This window comes from Pelophylax lessonae (assembly GCF_965119305.1).
Source record: "Pelophylax lessonae genome assembly, chromosome: 7".
Taxonomy (NCBI): domain Eukaryota; kingdom Metazoa; phylum Chordata; class Amphibia; order Anura; family Ranidae; genus Pelophylax; species Pelophylax lessonae.
Genome location: NC_138774.1, coordinates 209,644,239 through 209,664,013, shown reverse-complemented (window position 1 = coordinate 209,664,013; position 19,775 = coordinate 209,644,239). Strand labels below are relative to the sequence as shown.

At 42.7% G+C, this 19,775-nt stretch overlaps 2 protein-coding genes across 2 annotated transcripts in view; both read left to right on the top strand.

The window, feature by feature from the left end:
* The window catches only part of LOC309560585 (ficolin-2-like), a gene marked incomplete at its 5' end in the record, with an annotated part of 135,957 nt that overhangs the window by 50,516 nt on the left and 65,666 nt on the right, over window positions 1-19,775 (top strand). The window lies entirely within an intron of this gene.
* Window positions 6,451-18,811, top strand: LOC309559840 (ficolin-2-like). Its single transcript, XM_082263273.1, has 6 exons — window positions 6,451-6,514; window positions 7,247-7,374; window positions 7,420-7,471; window positions 15,275-15,386; window positions 16,277-16,290; window positions 18,445-18,811. Exons 1-6 carry the CDS (start codon window positions 6,460-6,462, stop codon window positions 18,705-18,707), a joined length of 624 nt encoding a protein of 207 aa, XP_082119399.1. The 5' UTR covers window positions 6,451-6,459; the 3' UTR covers window positions 18,708-18,811.

Genomic DNA, 19,775 nt, shown 5'->3' with positions numbered 1-19,775 from the left:
AAGGATCATCACAATATATTTACATAAAAGTTGCATAGTTGTGGACTTTGTTTTTAAAGAAGCATCTGATTATATAACTAGTATTAATAATTCACATGTTATCTATAGTATAGCACACATTTGTCACAAATGAGGTTTTAGCAGTTGTTATTCATTAGTTTTTGGTTGTTTTATATGATATTATTTAGCACAGCACTAAGGTTTGTTTTATTATGACACTATACACTTCAGTATAAGATGGTGATCAGTGCTTGCAGCTGGCTTGATTTAAATAGTATTTGTCATAGTAGCTTGCAGGATCCTTTGATATTTGTATGTTTAGAGTTGTTTTCCTGCTGAAAGGTGAACCTGCGCCCCAGTCTCAGGTCTTTTGCAGACTCTTAAGCCCAGTACACACGATCAGATTATCAAACAATCTGTCTTCCGTTTTTTGTGGCATGCTAGTCTGATGTGGAATATGAAGAGGTTATTTTCATACAAATTTTCCCGTCCGACAGAATTCTACTTCAGAAGTGATGTCATGTGCTGGATTGTTTTGTATGTGTTCTTTCGTCTCTGAGCATGCCTAGTCTTGCTCTTAAGATTTTTTTCCGTCGAAATCTGTACTAATGAGACGAATATCAGGCGTTGTTTTGACAAACGACAAAAATGATATAGCCTGCACATCAGAATTTTGTCGGCCGAAAAGTCTGAGTCGGCTGTCGAAAGCACCATACTAACAATCCGAAAATCGGCAGATCGGTCATCGGATGAAATTTCCCTTCAGATTTTCTTATCGTGTGTACGGGCCTTAACAGGTTTTCTTCCATGATTGCCCTGTATTTGGCTCCATCCATCTTCCTACCAACTCTGACCAGCTTCCCTGTCCCTGCTGAATAAAAGCATCCCCACAACATGATGCTGCCACCACTATGTTTCACAGTGGGGATGGTGTGTTCAGGGTGATGTGCAGTGTTAGTTTTCCGCCACACATAGCGTTTTGCTTTTAGGCCAAAATGTTAAATTTTGATCTCTTTTGACCAGAGCACCTTCTTCCACATGTTTGCTGTGTCCCCCACATGGCTTCTCTCAAACTGCAAACTAAACTTCTTATGGCATTCTTCTTGCCACTCTTCCATAAAGGCCAGATTTGTGGAGTGCACAACTAATAGTTGTCCTGTGGACAGATTCTCTCACCTGAGCTGTGGATCTCTGCAGGTTCTCCAAAGTTACAATGCCTCTTGGCTGCTTCTCTGAATAATGCTCTCCTTGCCCAGCCTGTCAGTTTGGGTGGATGACCATGTCTTGGTAGGTTTGCAGTTGTGCCAAACTCTTTCCATTTTTAGATGATGGATTAAACAGTGCTCGGTGAGGTGTTCAAAGCTTGAAATATGTTTTATTACCTACCCTGCTTTAATCTTCTCCACAACTTATCCCTGACCTGTCTGGGGTGTTCTTTGGCCTTCAAGATGCTGTTTGTTCACTAAGGTTCTCTAAAAAACTTCTGAATGCTTCACAGAACAGCTGTATTTATACTGAGAATGAATTACACACAAGTGGAATCTATTTGCTAATTAGGTGACTTATGAAGGCAACTGGTTCCACTAGATTTTATTTTGGGTTATCAGAGTAAAGGAGGCTGAACAGAAATGCACGCCACACTTTTCAGATATTTATTTGTAAAAAAATTTGAAAACCATTTATCATTTTCTTTCAACATCACAATTGAGTGCCACTTGGTCTATCACATAAAATCCCAATAAAATACATTTACGTTTTTGGTTGTAACATAACAAAATGTGGAAAATTTCAAGGAGTATGAATACTTTTTCAAGGCACTGTAAAATAATCAGAACTGTGCCCACTGTGAAGGAGTATGTGACTCTTTCACTCATCCACAAACAAGAGGCCTATTGCCAGTATTGCCGAAGGGACCAGTCTTAACTTTGTGTTAGCTCTGACCAGAACGACTTGGAGCTCGCACAATGCTTTTCAAGTACTTTGCTCTTGGTTATAAATAAGTGAGTATATGCAGTTGGAGGTGGGGGCAATTAAGTGAAGCTACTTCTTTACTGTGCAAGGAAAAACAATTGGTTCATCTTAAAGCGGAACTTCACCCAAAAGGTGAAGTACCACTTGTTTGCACCCTCCCCCTCTCTACAGGCACATTTGGCACCTTTTGGGGGGTAGGGGGGAGCAGGTACCTGATTTTAATGGGTACCTGCTCCCACTTCCAGGTCAGATTATCCTGGCGATCTATGAGGATGTTCGGCCCCTCCTTCTTCCCCCTGCAGCTTTCTGGGACAGACACTAGACCCAGAAGACTGCAGAACCATTCACAAAGCACAGCATTCACGCATGTGCAGCAGGAACCTGACTGTAAAGCTTCACTGCTATTTTCCCTTACCTTACCCGACACTTGTACCCAAAGCTGATTGAAGAATTGGCTCGGGTGCAGACATCGCTGGATCCCTGGACAGGTAAGTGTCCTTATATTAAAAGTCACCAGCTACAGTATTTGTAGCTGCTTACTTTTAATTTTTGGGGGGAGACTGGAGCTCCTCTTTAAGAAAGCTGTTTGGGACTCTACCAGGAGATAAGAGAAGGAAGAGATGTAAAGAAAAGATAATGTTGAATTTTAAGCTGGCCATACACTAGTAGAATTTCGTTTTGAGATTTTTAATTTTTAAAATGCTTTGATAGTGAGTTTATGCAGTTGGAGGTGTGGGCAATTAAGTTGTCCACACCTCCAACTATTCAAATGAATAGTGGGGTCAAATCAACATATTCAACTGCAGTAACATGAACATTCGAAGGAGCAGGATGAAAGTTTCTTTTTTTGAATGTACGAAGTTCTAATAGTATAATTTTTGTTTGGGAAGTCACTCAAAACTGAATATTAAAACCAACCGAAATTCTGTGCGAACCAAAGGCCAGCTTACATGATACAATATGTGATATGAGCACACAGTTGGTGAATGTGGGCGGGGGATTGGGTGTTGGCGGGGAAGGTTATAATTATGGCCAGTCACCTCCTAGTTCCAGGGACTGTTGCATTTCCTGCAGTTATGCACTAGTGTTTTCCACTTATTTTGTCATCTGTACCCATATCAGTTGTTTATATGAAAATATTGTTGTTGTTTTACAGGGCAAAGAGGACCTGCAGGAATACCAGGACCCAGAGGTGTGCGTGTTAAAAGTTTATTTCTACATCCTCATCACATTTTTGAAATACCTCTCCAGTTTTTTTAAAAATCAAAAGATTTCCATTGCCATTTATAGAAATCACCCTATATTTGACCCATTAAAGCGTAACAAAACCCATTGATTTTATTGTTTCCCAAAAATGTTACATTCAAGACATGCTGTGAATAACGGTCACAATTGCTTGTGCTCTCAGCTGAACTGTCAAACCATGAAATGGCTTGTGTGATAACTAGTCACTAGTGCAGCCCCATGGCAACAGCACTTTAAGCAGGGGCCAAGATGGCAGCTTCCTTGGCTATTGAGGAGAAAAGAATTTAGTTCCTCTTTAAATACATATCAGCTCAGAACATGTGGGTAACTGGTGAGCCAGTAGACCAAGCTATATGTGACAGTGTAGTTAATTTACTAATACTGGAGAGTGCAAAATTTAGTGCAGCGGTGCATGGTAGTCAATCAGGATCCATTTTTTTTTTTTTTGTCAAAGCTTAATTGAGCAAGCTAAAGTTAGAAGCTGATTGGCTAAGATGCACAGCTGCACAAGATTTAGCACTCTCCAGGTAAATCAACTCCAGTATGTAATGAGGGCACACATTCAATAAATTTAGAGGTTGGAGCATATATGATTGTGACAGTTGGCTCATGAACCTAGAAACAGTTGCACTTCTGCAGTTACCCCCTAGTATATTACATTTAGCAGCATAGTTCTTCTTCTGAGCCCTCCCTCAGACGACTAGACAGTTGCTAAGGTGCCAAGGCCTAAAACATAAGATATGGCAACCTTTTGCTAGACCTTAATTTAGCAATATATGAGATGAAGTTGTAGCTTAAAACCCAACTTCAGCCTCTCAAAAGCACCCTTTCACACACATACACACACTCACACACTTACATTTTTGTATAATATAAAGCATACATACTTTTTTTTGCAATATTTTTATTGTTTCATCAATATAACAATATACAAGCTTTCAATAAGAACAAAAATAAACGATCTACAATGTACATGATATTGAGGGCCTAAGGTCACAGCCCATAGACATTATGTTGAGGTGAAACATAGTCCAGACTTTTTCTGTAGTCTGAGTGAAAGACCCGCTCCATACTCAGTCATCAATGTTACATGTAACGGAGCAGGTATAAATAAATAGGAGCAACGATTCGCAGTGCAGATACTTTGTAAGGATGCCACACTCAAGAGAAGAGAGGAGAAAAAGGAAATAGATAAGGTAGAGAAAAGAAGGTGCAGAGAGAGGCCAGTGAGTCGCCCCCTTCCTCCCTGCCCCCCCCATCGGCCCCCAACACCCTGCCACCACCCTGTTTAATGGGATGGCTGCAGATATCCAGATCCTTTAACATCAGTAATCAGGAAAAAATGACTGCTGTTGTAGCAGCAGCATGATTTGTTGATCCAGCTATGCACTGGCTGACTAATCTCCTTAATGCTTCCCTACTAATTTTAGTTCTAGTTGGGTTTGCCATAGCCCTGCAGACTCTTCCTCCCTGTGCTTCTGGAGTAGAGAGGGCTCTGAAGCTAGACATAGCCTTTTGTTGATGTCACCTGGACTTCAGAGAAGATCTCCAAATGACAGGATCAAGGTAAGTAATATTAAAAGAAAAGAGGTGCTACACAAGGGCTGTGGAGGTATAGGGTTAAATTGCAGACTTGCTTGGAATTAGGCTTTAAAATCAGGTGTTTTTTTCTACGGTCATGTAAAAAGCAATGGCAGAACTTGCATTTTAATGAAATGGTACTCATTGTGTGATAAGCGTGCACTGAGAGAGCCCAGTGGCTTTATGACACACCCAGTGGTGGGGGGGGGGGGAGGGTTTCATTGAAAGCCTGGGCTTACAGAATGTGGCATTCAACCCAGAAGAGATTTTGCAACTAGAGGTAGAAGCAGATGTGGAATGCGTAGCGCATCGTGAATGATCTTTTTAGGCAAGGGCGAGGGTTTTAACCTGTAAGTGGCTTGACTGACTGAAGCAACAGGATGCCAGAGGGGCCTTGTGGTTGGCTGATATTGGTGCCAAGCACAAGTCCTTACCCCCACACAATCCAACATGCTGAGGCTAACCCCACCTGTTGAGGCTAACCCCTAAGCTATCTTGTGCCCTGCTCCTCACCATAGGCTTCCCCACGACATTCCCAGCCATAAACTTTTATATCCAGAAGAAGGAATGTCGACACAGTAGTTAGCGTCACTGCATTTTACTGGTGTTGTTCAGGGAATGGCAAGACAGTCACATCATGAGGACACACACTCCGGAGTCATTTGACAGCCAGTCAAATAAAGTGGATGAACCACAGTAATTAATAGTGAAAGCACTGCAGTATCTCAAAGCCATCTCCCTACAGTCTCTCAGGGTCATCAAAATTCACAGGACTGTGTCCTTTGTAGACACCTCCTAGCTGGGTACACCCCTCCAAAGAACCCTCCAGGAAAGCAGCCTCATACAGGAATCTCCAGCGTGATCTAAAAGGCCTTTTGCAATCTGCCCTAGCCCCCACCTAGCCCCTGAAGGTAGAATGTCTACAGCCTTCACCCGGCTTTCTGCCCTGTCCAGGACTTAAAAGGAGAAGTACAGCCATATCTCGCTTGGCTGTACTTCTTTGGATCACAGGAGTGCAGTTCATTCTGCATTCCTGTGACCCATTTTCAGCAGAAAGGTTGGCAGATGCCACAAAGTGGGTCCATCACATGCCTGGACAGGCACCTGGCTCAGCCTCCCAGTGAGCCACTGAGAGCCCAAGGCAGCCTCTCCAGCCCCTCCACAGCCCAGCAAACCAGTGATGCAGAGCAGAGAGCCGATGACTGATCAGGGAGCTCTGAGAACTGAGTGATCAGCAGTCATCGAGCCATCGGGGGACAGATGCAGCATCAGAGCAATAATCGTAGATAAGTACGATTCCCCAAAAAATAAAAATTCATATACTTCACTTTTAAGTGTGCTGGCACAAGTGTGGGGTGTTTAGCTCACTTGCCACAATAGAGTGTGTGCTCCTCCCTACCTGGCCTATACAGTACAGTATATGGGTACTGCTGACTCACCCCTGACATCCCTGCAGGAAGGCTCTAGCTAAAGGGAAGCTTTCACTTGCCTCTTCGCTAATGGGAACAGAGTCATCTAGTGACCAGCCAGCAAATTACACCTACCTTCAAGGCTGTTGGCCAAGCCACTTCTGTTTCTGTTATTCCAGGTCTTAATAGGATTCTTGTCTGTTTTTTTTTTGCAGTGCAGGGCCCTAGACTGAATTTTTTTTTTTTTTTTTGTATGTTTAAAGGTGGCAAAGGGGACCAAGGTGTCTCTTGCCCAAAAGAATTTAATGGTAAGTACATAATAATAATGTCTTCCATGATGTCAAGACTGATGTGATGATTGCAAGAAAGTAAAATGTATTAATAAATTATGGCCATCCCTTCATTATTATATAGGAGAACTGACAGTAGCTGTGCCTACGGAATGCTCTCCTAATGGCTCTCTTTTAGCACTAGCACAAGCACTAGAGCACTTTAAATTGCACATTTATTATATATATATATATTATATTTATATATTATGCACAATTTTTTGGAATAAGATATGTGAGCAATCACAGTATTTATAATCACTGTAGCATAAATAAGAGCATTTTTGGTTAGCGCAGTATATCTTACCCCTATATCTCTTTATTAACCAGAGTTCAGAATCACAGTCTTCTGTAAAACAGCCAAAAATAATATTAATAATAATATTAAAAAACATTATTTTATATAGTGCCTTTAAAGGTAGCTTCTTAATATGCTGTACAAAGACAAGAGTAACAAACACAAGGGTTAAACAGGAAAAAAAAAGGGACAATTATGTGAAAGCTTATCTAAAGAAAATCATTTTTAGATTTGTTTAGAGTGGAGTGGAGTGAAGTGGAGGTTACAAGGGAGGGGAGTAAGTTGACAAAAGTTCATACAGATAACATCGGTGCCAAAATGAAAAAGTTTTGTCTATATTTCTACTTTAAGAAAATAAATGTGTTACGGTAGAGTGACCAGGAAGCCATTTATATTTAGATAATATTTTATAGGTGCCAGAAGCTGTAAGCAGCTGCAAGATATTGGCTTTCACCTAAGTGGATCGTACGTAGTCTACCCCGATGGCCGGCGACCTTTGGCTGTCTTGTGCGATATGGATACTGATGGAGGAGGCTGGATTGTAAGATATCAGACATTATTTTTCTGAATTTCTTTCTCCTAACAGAAACAAACGGAATGGGAACAAATGACAAATCACAGTGATTTACAAATCAGGAGTTGGTCCACCTGCCTCCTGATCTTTACTCTGAGACCATGAGCTGTCAGTGACAGCTTGGTGTCAGTGCTGGGAGTGTGTAATTGAGTGTGCTACCAGCACAAACATCCTCCCAGCCACGGAATATGCAGGACCACCCACAGGGCTTTTTTTCAGTGGGAATGGAGGAGTATGCAGTTCTGCCACCTAAACGTACGTAATGGCAAAGGGTGCCGAGTTATGCTGGAGGGTCTATTGGTGCTAGCGGCTGGGAGATCTGTTTTTTTCTGGTGGGGTTCTATTGTTTCTGTGGTGGATCTATTGTTGCTGGGGGGGGGGGTATTTTGTTGTAGGGGGTCTATTGTTACTGGGAGTGTTCAAATGTTGTCGGGGGGATCTATTGTTGCTTTTCTTGTTATCAATAACAAATTCCACACAAACTACCACATAAAGCAACACAAACTGATACTTAGTTCTGAATTCTCTAAAAAAGGGTGGTACTGGGAGGTGGGTAGGGGATGGAACCAAGAGTCAGTGCTTGGTTGGGGATAGGGGGGCAGAGACAGGGGGTGGCCCCAAAGGGGGGACTACCTGCACCTATTCTCTGAGAAAAAAATCCCTGGCCACCCAAATATGTGTTATGTCATCATCCATCAGGGGTGTATCCCTTAACCACTTAAGCCCCGGAAGATTTTACCCCCATTCCGACCAGGGTTTTTTTTGCGATTCAGCACTGCGTGACTTTAACGGACAATTGCGCAGTCGTGCGACGCTGTACCTAAACGAATTTGACGTCTTTTTTTTCCCACAAACAGAGCTTTCTTTTGGTGGTATTTGATCACCTGTGCGATTTTTACTTTTTGCGCTATAAACAAAAAAAGAGCGTCAATTTTGCAAAAATAACTATTTTTCTATATGAAATTCCCCCCCAAAAAAAAGTAAAAATCAACATTTTTTAACATTTTTGGCCAATTTGTTTTATGCTACATATGTTTGGTAAAAAAAAAAATAGCAAAAAGCGTATTTTGTTTGGTTTGCGCAAAAGTTATCGCGTTTACTAACAAAGGGAAAGATCTCTTGTTTTTTTTTTTTTTTTTTTAACGCGTAATGGCGGCGATCTGCGATTTTTTTTTTTTTTTGCGGTACTGCGACATAGCGGCGGACAAATCGGACCCTTGACTGACATTTTTGACACTTTTGGGGTTACCAGTGACATTTCTACAGTAATCAGTGCTATACATATGCACTGTTACTGTAAAATTACACTGGCAGTGAAGGGGTTAACTTTTTTTGAGAGGGAGGGGTTATGTGTGTCCCTAGGGGCGTGATTCTAACTGTGATTGGCTGTGGCTTGAGGTGTATGAACAGTGATCAATGGTCCTACATAGTAGAACCGTATGATCACCATTCATACACAGGGGAGAATGACAGGCGGCTTGTTTACATTAGCCGCCTGCCTTTCTCCCTCTGCCTTGACGATCGCCGAGTCCGGGTCCGTGACCGCGCGGGAGCGTGCCTCCGGGGGCGCGCGCTCGCTCCCTAGACCCTCACAGGCTAGTGACGTAGTACTACGTCGCTCTGCCTGTGAGGGGCTGACCGCCGCAGTAAATAGTCGTGCGGCGGTCTGCAAGTGGTTAAAAACTCAGATAGCACTCGGGGTGCCACAGTACCCTGGTTGAGAAAGGCTGTAATAGACAAGACTAGAGGAAGAGATCAGATCACACAGACTGCTTAATAATGTGAGGAAGAGCAGGGACTCCCCACCTCCCAGTCTCTTAGAGATGGAAGAATGTGGCTCAATGTCCAACTGAAGTCTCAGAAATAAATATTCAGCCAGAAGGACACTGTAGTCAGAATCTCCATTTTCAAAGTCTTACCTCTACTTTTTCTTGGCACAGCAGTTGTGCCAAGTGTCTGCCCTGCTATTTTCCTGCAATGAAAAAAAACGAAAGTAAGTGCTGGTATTAGTGTTGTGAAATAATCCGACAATATAATAGATAAATAAATGAAGTGAAGGTGCTGGTGAGAATTCAGTGTTTACAACATATAAATACAGGTAAGTGCACCAAAAGAATTCCAAGTAGTGAACAGTGCTCTAGTGTTATTTTATTGATACAGTATATAAATGATGTGCCATAAAAATACCTATATATCAGTATATATAATGCGAAATAAATAATATTTGTGCTACAAAGTGGATCAGAAAACAATATAGCACATGGGCAAATTATCCGTGCAGTAAAGTGGAAACATAAAAGTCCGTGCAATATATCCAAAGGCAAATGTGCACATCCAAGTGAACCACCTCGTGAGCTTGTGTAAACTTTAAATGCTCACCAGAATTTTTTGTTTTCCATTAACATTTTATTGAGAAGAAAAAAAGAAATACAGTAACAGAGAATAAATGGGCATACATTCAAGCGTACAAGTAGAGCCGCCAAACGGCAGGCCAAAGCATGAACACAGATAACACAACAGTAGCCATGTAACGTTTAAATTTGAAAATAACAACAGTAGTGTAAGCGTAACCCCAGAACTCATGGGTTTCAGTAACATTTTGACTGTTGAAGCCAGATTGAAAATTATATTTACCGTATTAGACAAACATGTAGGTAAACATGTTTGGAGAGCAATTCAGTTACATACATTCTGTTGGCTTAATAAACCTTGCTCTAACTTCCTAAGGTCTTGTATTACAATTTATACATTCTGAAGAGGGTGGCACCTATCTATCTAAAGTTTCTTTGAAGTCACATCTTGATTGAAATGCGGAATAGTTGTTCACAAAGGCTTGTTTAATTTCAGTAAACAACTGGACAAGTCTTTAAAAGCCTAGATAGCAATCTAAGAGCTGGAGCTGTAAATGGCTTTTGAAGACAACAGCTGTTATACAATATGACTTCTAACAACATATACATCCAATATATCTGCTTAATCATAAATACATGTTTGATAAATAAAATGGCTGTTCCCTTTTCCCCATCAGTAGCATTGAACAGCCAAATGATGGGGACACGGAGGATATCCATATGTGCAGAGGAGCTATCAGTGCGTGTGAGTCATGCCAACCATGAGTGTACGGACCAATATCTAGCATGGATGAACACCTGTGCGGTGTTCCGAATGATAGAACAACGTGTTAAGGTCTGGATAGCCCCCACTTAAGTTCAGAGAACCCTAAAGGATTCAAGCGCGTGTAGAGAGAAAAGGAAAAGACAGAAATGCGTGAGAGAGGGAAGGGAACAGAGAGGGAGAGAAAAAAAGGGAGGGGAGGGGTGTGGGGATACAAAGGGCAAGGGGATGAGGGAGGTAGGGAAGAGCGGGCCATCCGGCCTGCCCCCCTCGGGCATTCACTGCATCCCGATAACAGAACCAGCCTCAGCCAGACTGCGTCCCGTATCTGGTGGTTGTTTTGAAGTGGATCCATCAGCTCCATGACAAGGTAAATTGAGACATACGGTCTTGAGAAATATGGATCAGCTTATCCATCTCCTCTATGTGGCACACCCTCTTAAATCAGTCCCGTGCCGTTGGGACACGAGTCAACCGCCAGAGGATCGGGATGCAGAGTCTGGCCACATTGAACAAATGCATTGCTAAAGAACGTTTGTAATGTTTCTTTGATAGAGAAGTATGGTGCAAAAGATATTGTTCCGGTGTGAAGTCTAATGTGTAGGTGGTAACTTCCGCTATGATATCATGGACCATCGTCCAGAAAGGTTTAAGCTTATCACACCCCCACCAGACGTGTAGCAAAGTCCCCACCTCCAAATCACACCTCCAGCACACCTCAGGCACTGAAGGTGAGAATTTGTTAAAGCGGAGTTCCGGCCTCAAATACCTTTTTTAACTAAAAATACCCCTATAATACTAATCCATCGCCCTTTACAGAACCGCTATTCTCATACTTGCAAGGTGTACAGTATCGGATCTTAGTCAAAATCTTACTTTTAAAAACGCTGTCTGGGCGCGGTCATCTTGGATGTGGGCATCTGAAGCCGCAGTGTAATCTGCTGTATCCTTCTTCCTGATTCCAGGGAGTGTTCTGGGAGTTCTTCCTAGCTCCAGCCTCCTGGGAGTGATGACAAGCAGCTCCCAGGATGCAATGCAAAGGCGGAAGTGATGTCGGTGGCCGTGGCCACAGAGGGGGGAGAAGGAGGAAGTACAATCAAAAATGCCCTGAAAATAAGGTAAGGGACCCCCGAAAAAAATTGAAAATGCCCAATTGTAGATCAGCATAGCTCGGTAAGGGACCAATTTGGGTGATTTTTACTTGGAGATTGGAAGCACCTGGGATTGCTGTGTTTTATCAGTTTATCTGTATTTGCTTGCACCTTACTTTCCGTCTGGTACTTTGTTTTACTAATTAAATAAAACGGGATTACACTATTGCGGCTTCTTGTTTCCCATTTGTGCTATACTGAGGGAAATATCCAGGGGAGATATCCAGGGGATCCCATCTGAAGGAGTGTGGAGGAGGACCTGGTGCATCCCAGAATTTTGTAGAATTGATATGAGTGCTTGTAGGTCTGTGTGACCTGCTAAATTCTGGTGAGCATATAAAGTTTACACAAGCGCACGAGGTGGTTCACTTGGATGTGCACGTTTTGGAGTTTTTCCCATCGAGAATTTTCGTTAGAAAATTCTGAATCGTCTGTAGAAAGTTCTGTACACACTATACCAAAAGCGTACGAAAATTCTTTAAACAAAAATGTTCGCTGGATTTTCTTATAGTGTGTAAGGTCCCTAACTTACATTCATACATACACATAGTAGGCCCAATTTAGGCAGGAGCCAATTAACCTACCAGCATGCCTTTGGAGTGTGGGAGGAAACCAGAGTGCCTGGAGGAATCTCAGAGGCACAGGGAAACCATGCAAACGCTGTGCAGGTAGTGCTTTGTTTGGGATTCGAACTGACGACCCTGGTGCTGCTCCCGCTGAGATAAAGGTCTTTTAAGACCTTTTAGCCCCCCGTTCACACCGTTGCAACTCGTCATGCGATTTGACAGATCAAAATTGCATGACGAGTCGCACCCTATTTGTGCCTATGGAACCGTTCAAATTGGTGTGACTCCGACTTGCACCGATTTTGAAAAAGGTTCCTGCACTATTTTTGGCGATTTCATGTGCGACTTGCATTGTGCATAAAATCGCACAGATGTCGGTAGGCTGCACATGAAATCCCAGTGACCGGCGGCTTTGAAATTGTGATGAAGTAGCGCAATTTCAAAGTTGCATTCGGTGTGAACCGGGGCTAAATATATTTCCAAACAAATAATAGGTTACACATTATAGCATGCCAGGTACAGAACTATAAACAAAGGGTGGGATTTCAGTTAAACTTTAAACAATTTTACACAGGCTGCCATGCAGTGCATTATAAGCGGAGTGTCAAATGTGTACCTTGTACTAAATGTGTAGCTGTAATATATTAGTTTATATATAAAAAATGATGAACCTCTAAACTAAAGAACTAAACTGACCAGAAATCAATATACTTTACAGTTAAAGGGGACCTATCAGAGCCTCTGTGATGACACGACACACCCGTTTGAAAGGTCAAGGGAGATAATTTCACCCAGAAAAATAACTCTGGACATGTGCACTACTGAAAAATTAGTTTTGTTTCATTTTCGTTAAATTTTTTTCGTTCATCGGATCATTCGTTATGATCGGAATTTGTTACTTCAGATCATTCGTACCTCCAGATGCATTCGTATTTGTTCCGTTCCATTAGTTTAGATGTGGCATTTGTTACTTCGAATAATTCGTAACTTCGGATGCATTCATATTTGTTCCATTCCGTTTATTTCGATGCGGTATTCATTAATTTAGATCATTTGTAACTTCGGATGCATTTGTATGCGTTACGTTCCATTCATTTAGATACGGCTTTCGTTACTTCTGGCTAAGACCCCGTTCACACTGGGGCGACCTGTCAGGCGACCTGATCGCCTGACAGGTCGCCGTAGGTCGCCTGCCATAGAGAAGCTGTGGACCCGTTCTAATAGGAGCGACACAAGTCGCTCCGACTTAGAAAAAGGGTTCGGAGCTTCTTTGGGGCGACCCAGAGCGACCTGCATAGACTTCAATGTCGCGGCGCGACCGGCGCGCCGTGACCTATGAGATCGTCCCGGCAAGTCGGATCGCCCCAGTGTGAACGGGGCCTTAGACTCTTTGTTTATTCGGACATTGGTGGTTGCATTCGTAATCAACAAATCCAACAAAACAGTGCCACCGGCCCACCACACCTGGTTTGGATTCTGGATGGAATGCAGTCTGACACATAAAAACAAGGGACAAGCTCAGTGGCCAGAGATAACACACTGAGGGTCCTTTCAAAAGGGGCGGACAGTTTTTTGATCCGCTCCGACACCTTTTTTTTTTTTTTTTACGGACACGGATGACACTTGTGTCATCCGGTCCGTATGTCCGTTTATCATCCCATCCGTTGACATCCGTTTTTGCGTCTATTAAGTTTTTTTTTAAACGGAAGAAAAATAGGGTTCTCTTCCATTCCAAAAAACGGAACTGATCGGAAAGGACGCAAATCGGATATCAGCGGATGGTCATCCGCTGACATCCGCAATCCCATTGACATGCACTATGTCCGTTTTTCATCCGCAATCGGATGGGATGAAAAACAGACATACAGACCACCTGTGTGAAAGGACCCTAACACTGCCAATCGGAAAATTGAATGAATCCGAATATATCCAAAAGAATTATGAATATGAAAGCATTCATCAATTATTTCTTTTTATTCAGCGATAACGAATAGTCGGAAAGAACAAAAATACGAAAACGAAATAATCCGAAATTATCCCAACCAACTTTAAGCTATAGTATGTTAAAGTGTCACTAAACCCAGGACCCTGCATTCACTATATCTGGTCTCCCACAGTACACAGAACATGAAAGCGCAATTATTTTAGTAAATATAAACTGCTAAATACCTTTTTTCATCAGCAGTATATAGCAGTCTTGTGACTTCTATCAGTGTCTGGTTAAAGCTTCTAGGAGGAGTTTTCATACTGCACTGGCTGTCCTATCAGGATCCAGAACCCCTGACCCTTTGTCTAGACACTGCTGATTGGCCCTGTGCTGATCACATGCATTCTCCCAAGAAAAAAAAACAAAACTCTCTAGCAATACACACCAAACCGAGCATGAGCAGTAACTCTGTCTTATCCAGACATGTTTTGGGGACAATGAGGAGGATCTGCGCATACAGGATCAAACAGCCTTTTTTTACACAATGCAGAGGATTAACCGCTTAGGTTCCACAGTGAGAATAACAAGCATGTTTTACTGCATATACAGGCTGATATTACTGTTGTGGGTTTAGTAACACTTTAAGCCCTCTTACACAACCTGGTCAATCAAACCACCTTTAGCCCTCATTCACATTGAATGCAGCTTTGAAATTGCATGACGCACAATTTCAAAGCCGCGTGTCAGTGCGACTTCAGGGGCGACTTGGAAGACATCTGTGCGGCTTCATGCACCGATGTCTATGCAAGTCTCACCAAAATTGCCAAAGTAGTGCAGTGACTATTTTTTCAAAATCAATGTGGCCCTGCAAAGTCGGCGTCACACCGTTTTGAACACTGGCATTGCTGCTGACAATAGGGTGCAACTTATCATGGAATTTGACCTGTCAAATCGCATGACAAGTCACTCCGCTGTGAACGGGGGCTACTTCCGATACCTGCACTGGGCAATTAAATAGGTAGTCAGGAGCATGTTATAACTGGATGATCCCAACCCGCTCAGCACCCAGGTCTAACCTTCCTCCTGTCACTTTGTTCTGTCCTTCACAGGGAATAATGAACTGCGATTCGATTTAGAAGACTTTGAGGACAATCGTACCTACGCTACATACAGCGACTTCCGAGTGGAAGGAGAAGCGGATCAGTGCGCTATGATTCATATGTGAACGGCACTGCAGGTAACTGTTTTCTCTGTAGAGTGGCATCCACAAAAAGCCTTGGCGCCAGAAATTCGGTACATGGAATCTCAGCACCAATAGTTTTTACGTTTTCATTGATGATGTACTATATAATCAGGAATGGTGCTTTTACTTCATGTGTTAACCCGGTATTTCTCAACATTTTTTCAATCAGGAAACCCTTTAAGCAGGGGTCTTCAAACTTTCTAAACAAAGGGCCAATTTACTGCCCTTCAGATATTAGGGGGGCTGGGCTGAGGGCATTGGGAGTAAAAAAGGTCCTGATGTTAGTGGGAAAAAAACACTGACACCAGCTTTGGTGTCATTAGGATGAATTGTGCCTCATCATTGATATCAGTGGGAGGAAATTTGCCCCATCATCGGTGTCATTGAGATGAATTGTGCCCCATTATTGGTGTCATAGGGCCCCATTGTTGGTGTCATTGGGAGAAATTGCGTCCCATCATTGGTGTCATTGAGATGAATTGTGCCCCATTATTGGTGTCATAGGGCCCCATTGTTGGTGTCATTGGGAGAAATTGTGTCCCAATCATTAGTGTCATTGAGATGAATTGTGCCCCATTATTGGTGTCATAGAGCCCCATTGTTGGTGTCATTGGGAGAAATTGTGTCCCATCTTCATTGGTGTCATTGGAAGGAATTGTGTCCCTTCATTGATGTCAGTGGGGGGGATTATGCCCCATTGTTGGTATCATTGGATGAAATAGCGTCCCAAGGGCTGGATAAAAGTAAGCCAAGGGGCCGCATGCAGACCCCGGGCCGCAGTTTGGAGATCACTGCTTTAAATTATGCATCTCTCGGCACCTTCGTTTTTAAAATGTAAAAATGAAACAAATCATTTTCTATATCACAGCGACATCCACACATGTAGGACATTCAACATTAGAGGGGATTTATTTTTACACAGAAAACACATCTTTGCACGCCGGTACTGACTAGTTTTCAAATGGGGAGGTTTACTAAAACTGGTGCACACAGAATCTGGTGCAGCTGTGGATAGTAACCAATCAGCTTCTAACTTCAGCTTTTTAAATTAGGCTTTCACAATAAGCCCCCGTTAACATCGGCGCAATTTGATATGCGATTTAACAGGTCAAATCGCAGTCTATTGCCGGCAATGGGAGCGCCCCAATCGGTGCGACGCATCGATTTCCAAAAATAGTTCCTGCACTACTTTTGGTGACTTTGGGGGCAATTTCAATAGATGCCTGTGCATGAAGCAGCACAGATGTCTTTCAAGTCACCCCCGAAGTAGAACTGAAATGTGGCTTTGAAATCGTGCAAGTTCAGATAAAGTCGCACAATTTAAAAGCTGCATTCAGTGTGAACGAGGGCTAAAACCTGGAAGCTGATTGGCTACAATGCACCGCTGCAGCAGATTCTGAGTGCACCAGTTTTAGTTAATCTCTCCCAATGTTTTTCTTATCCCTCAATTTCTCTCCCTCATCTTCTCTTTAACCATTTGCCGGACGCCAGCAGTACATATACTGCGGCAGGTCGGCTCTGTCCCGCGAAACGACGTAACTGTATGTCGCTAGTGAGGCCGCCCATTCGCTACAGGGGAAGCGGATCTGTGGGTCCGGCGGCCAAGATTGCTCCCCGTGGAGACAGAACGGCAGTATGCCGTTGTGAACACAGCAGACCGTTGTTCTGTCAGCAATGAACACAGGTCCCCGTGTCCATTCCATAAGTCCATCCCCAACACATTTAGTAAGCACTCCCTAGGGACACATTTAGCCCTTTGATCGCCCCTGGTGTTAACCCCTAATGTGCCAGTGTCATTAGTACAGTAACAGTGCATATTTTTAGCACTGATTACTGTAGTAATGTCACTGGTCCCCCCAAAAGTGTCAAAAATGTCAGTTATTGGTCCGATCTGTCTGCCGCAATGTCGCAGTACCGCGAAAAAACGCTGATCGCCGCCATAACTAGTAAAACAAAAAATTAAAATTATAAAAAATTAAATAACCTAGTTTGTAGACGCGATAACTTTTGCGCAAACTAATCAATATACTTTTATTTGTTGTTTTTTTTTACCAAAAATATATAGTAGAATACATATTGGCCTAAAATGACGAAAAAAATTGATTTTATACATTTTTTTTATTGGGAATTTTATAAAGCAGAAAATATAAAATATTGTTTTTTTTTTCAGGATTGTCGCTCTTTTTTTGTTTATAGCGCAAATAATAAAAATCGCAGAGGTGATCAAATACCACCAAAAGAACGCTCTATTTGTGGGGGAAAAAAGGACATCAATTTTATTTGAGTACAGCGTCGCACAACTGCACAATTGTCAGTTAAAATAACGCAGTGCCGAACTGCAAAAATGGCCTGGTCATTAAGGGGAAAATCAGAATCCAGAAGTGGTTAAAGCGGAGTTCCAGGCACAAAAACAGTTTTTCAATAAACATACCCCCGGGACAGTCAGGGCTAGTACATTCTACAACCGCTAGCCTCTGATCTGTCCCGGTTCGCACTTACCTGCAAGAAGAAATACTTACTTATAAAATTTCTTCTACAGCGTTGCCATCTCTGTTGTGGGCAGCTGAAGCCGGCGCGATCCTCTTCTGCGTCCTCTTCCGTGTCTTCTTCTTCCAGAATGCGCCTGCACCGGCCCCTCTCGTCACTTCCGGTGCGGCGCCGCATTCCTCCATGCCCAGAAGCTGTTTAGCAGGGAATGTGGCGTCGCCCCGGAAGTGACGAGCGGGGCCGGTGCCGTCGCATTGATTCCTGGGAGCGATGACGTTCAGTTCCCAGGAATTATCGCAAAGAGGAAGTGACGGCGGAGCCGCGGCACAGAGGGAGGAAGTAGAGAATAGGTGAGTATTTTCTATCTACAATTACAAGGTGAGTAAAAAAAAAAAAAATATATACCTAACTATCCAATTCCTTTTCAGGTGAAGAAGAGCCAGCGGATGGGCACAAAATCGATTAGGTCGATTTTGTGCCCGGAACTCCGCTTTAAGATATCTAATGGTGCTATTGTGTTTTTTTTTTTTTATTATTATTTCTGCCCAGGGGATTCACTGGAGACACAGAAGGACCAAGCCTTTTCCACCAAAGACCAGAACAATGACAAGTCCAGTCGTCTGGAAAAAAGCTGTGCTGAGTATTACAAAGGAGGCTGGTGGTATGAAGCCTGCCACTTCTCCAATCTGAATGGCGAATACCTAAAGGGGGAGCACAGGGTCAAGGGTAAAGGCATCATCTGGAGCTCTTTCAGGGGCAACTTTTACTCACTAAAGTCCACAGAAATCAAGTTCCGTCCACAAACAAAGTAAACACAAACACCTAAACTCAGTAGTAGCAATGAGCAGAGTATAACATTGTAACCTTGGAGAACCAACATCCTGGCTACAGTTCCCACCAGGACTATGTATAGAACCCCCCATGTGTCTGTGTGTTTACGTATCTCCTGGGTTTGGTTAAAAAACAAACTGGTAAATAAAGATGAGTGAGTCTTTCTGCAGGACGAATTTAGAATTCTGGTTTCATAACAGCCACATCAATGAGGTTATATGGCAAAAAGGTATAAAAAAATAATATATACTATATATATATATATATATATGCATTATATACGCACAGTATCTCACAAAGTGAGTACAACCCTTACATTTTTGGAAATATTTTATTATATCTTTACATGTGACAATGCTGAAGAAATGTCACTTTGCTACAATGTAAAGTAGTGAGTGTACAGCTTATATAACAGTGTAAATTTTCTGTCCCCTCAAAATAACTCAACACACAGTCATTAACTTCTAAACCGCTGGCAACAAAAGTGAGTACACCCCTAAGTGAAAATGTCCAAATTGGGCCCAACTAACAATTTTCCCTCCCCGGTGTCATGTGACTCGTTAGTGTTACAAGGTCTCAGGTGTGAATGGGGAGCAGGTGTGTTAAACTTGGTGTTATCACTCTCACACTCTCACACTGGTCACTGGAAGTTCAACATGGTACCTTATAGCAAAGAACTCTCTGAGGATCTGAACAAAAGAATTGTTGATATACATAAAGATGGCCTAGGCTATAAGAATATTGCCAAGACCCTGAAACTGAGCTGCAACACGGTGGCCAAGACCATACAGCGATTTAACACAACAGGTTCCACTCAGAACAGGCCTCACCATGATCGACCAAAGAAGTTGAGTGCACGTGCTCAGCGTCATATCTAGAGGTTGTCTTTGGAAAATAGAGGTATGAGTGCTGCCAGAATTGCGGCAGAGGTTGAAGGGTGGGGGATCAGCCTGTCAGTGCTCAGACCATACGCCGCACACTGCGTCAATTTGGTTTGCATGGCTGTCATCCCAGAAGGAATCCTCTTCTAAAAATGATGCACAGAACAA

Coding starts and splice junctions, on each gene's coding strand:
- LOC309559840 (XM_082263273.1), top strand. CDS start 6,460: ATGTTTAAAGGTGGCAAAGGGGACCAAGGTGTCTCTTGCCCAAAAGAA. Junction 6,515..7,246: donor TTGCCCAAAAGAATTTAATG/GTAAGTACATAA, acceptor AATATTTTATAG/GTGCCAGAAGCTGTAAGCAG. Junction 7,472..15,274: donor CAGTGATTTACAAATCAGGA/GTTGGTCCACCT, acceptor TGTCCTTCACAG/GGAATAATGAACTGCGATTC.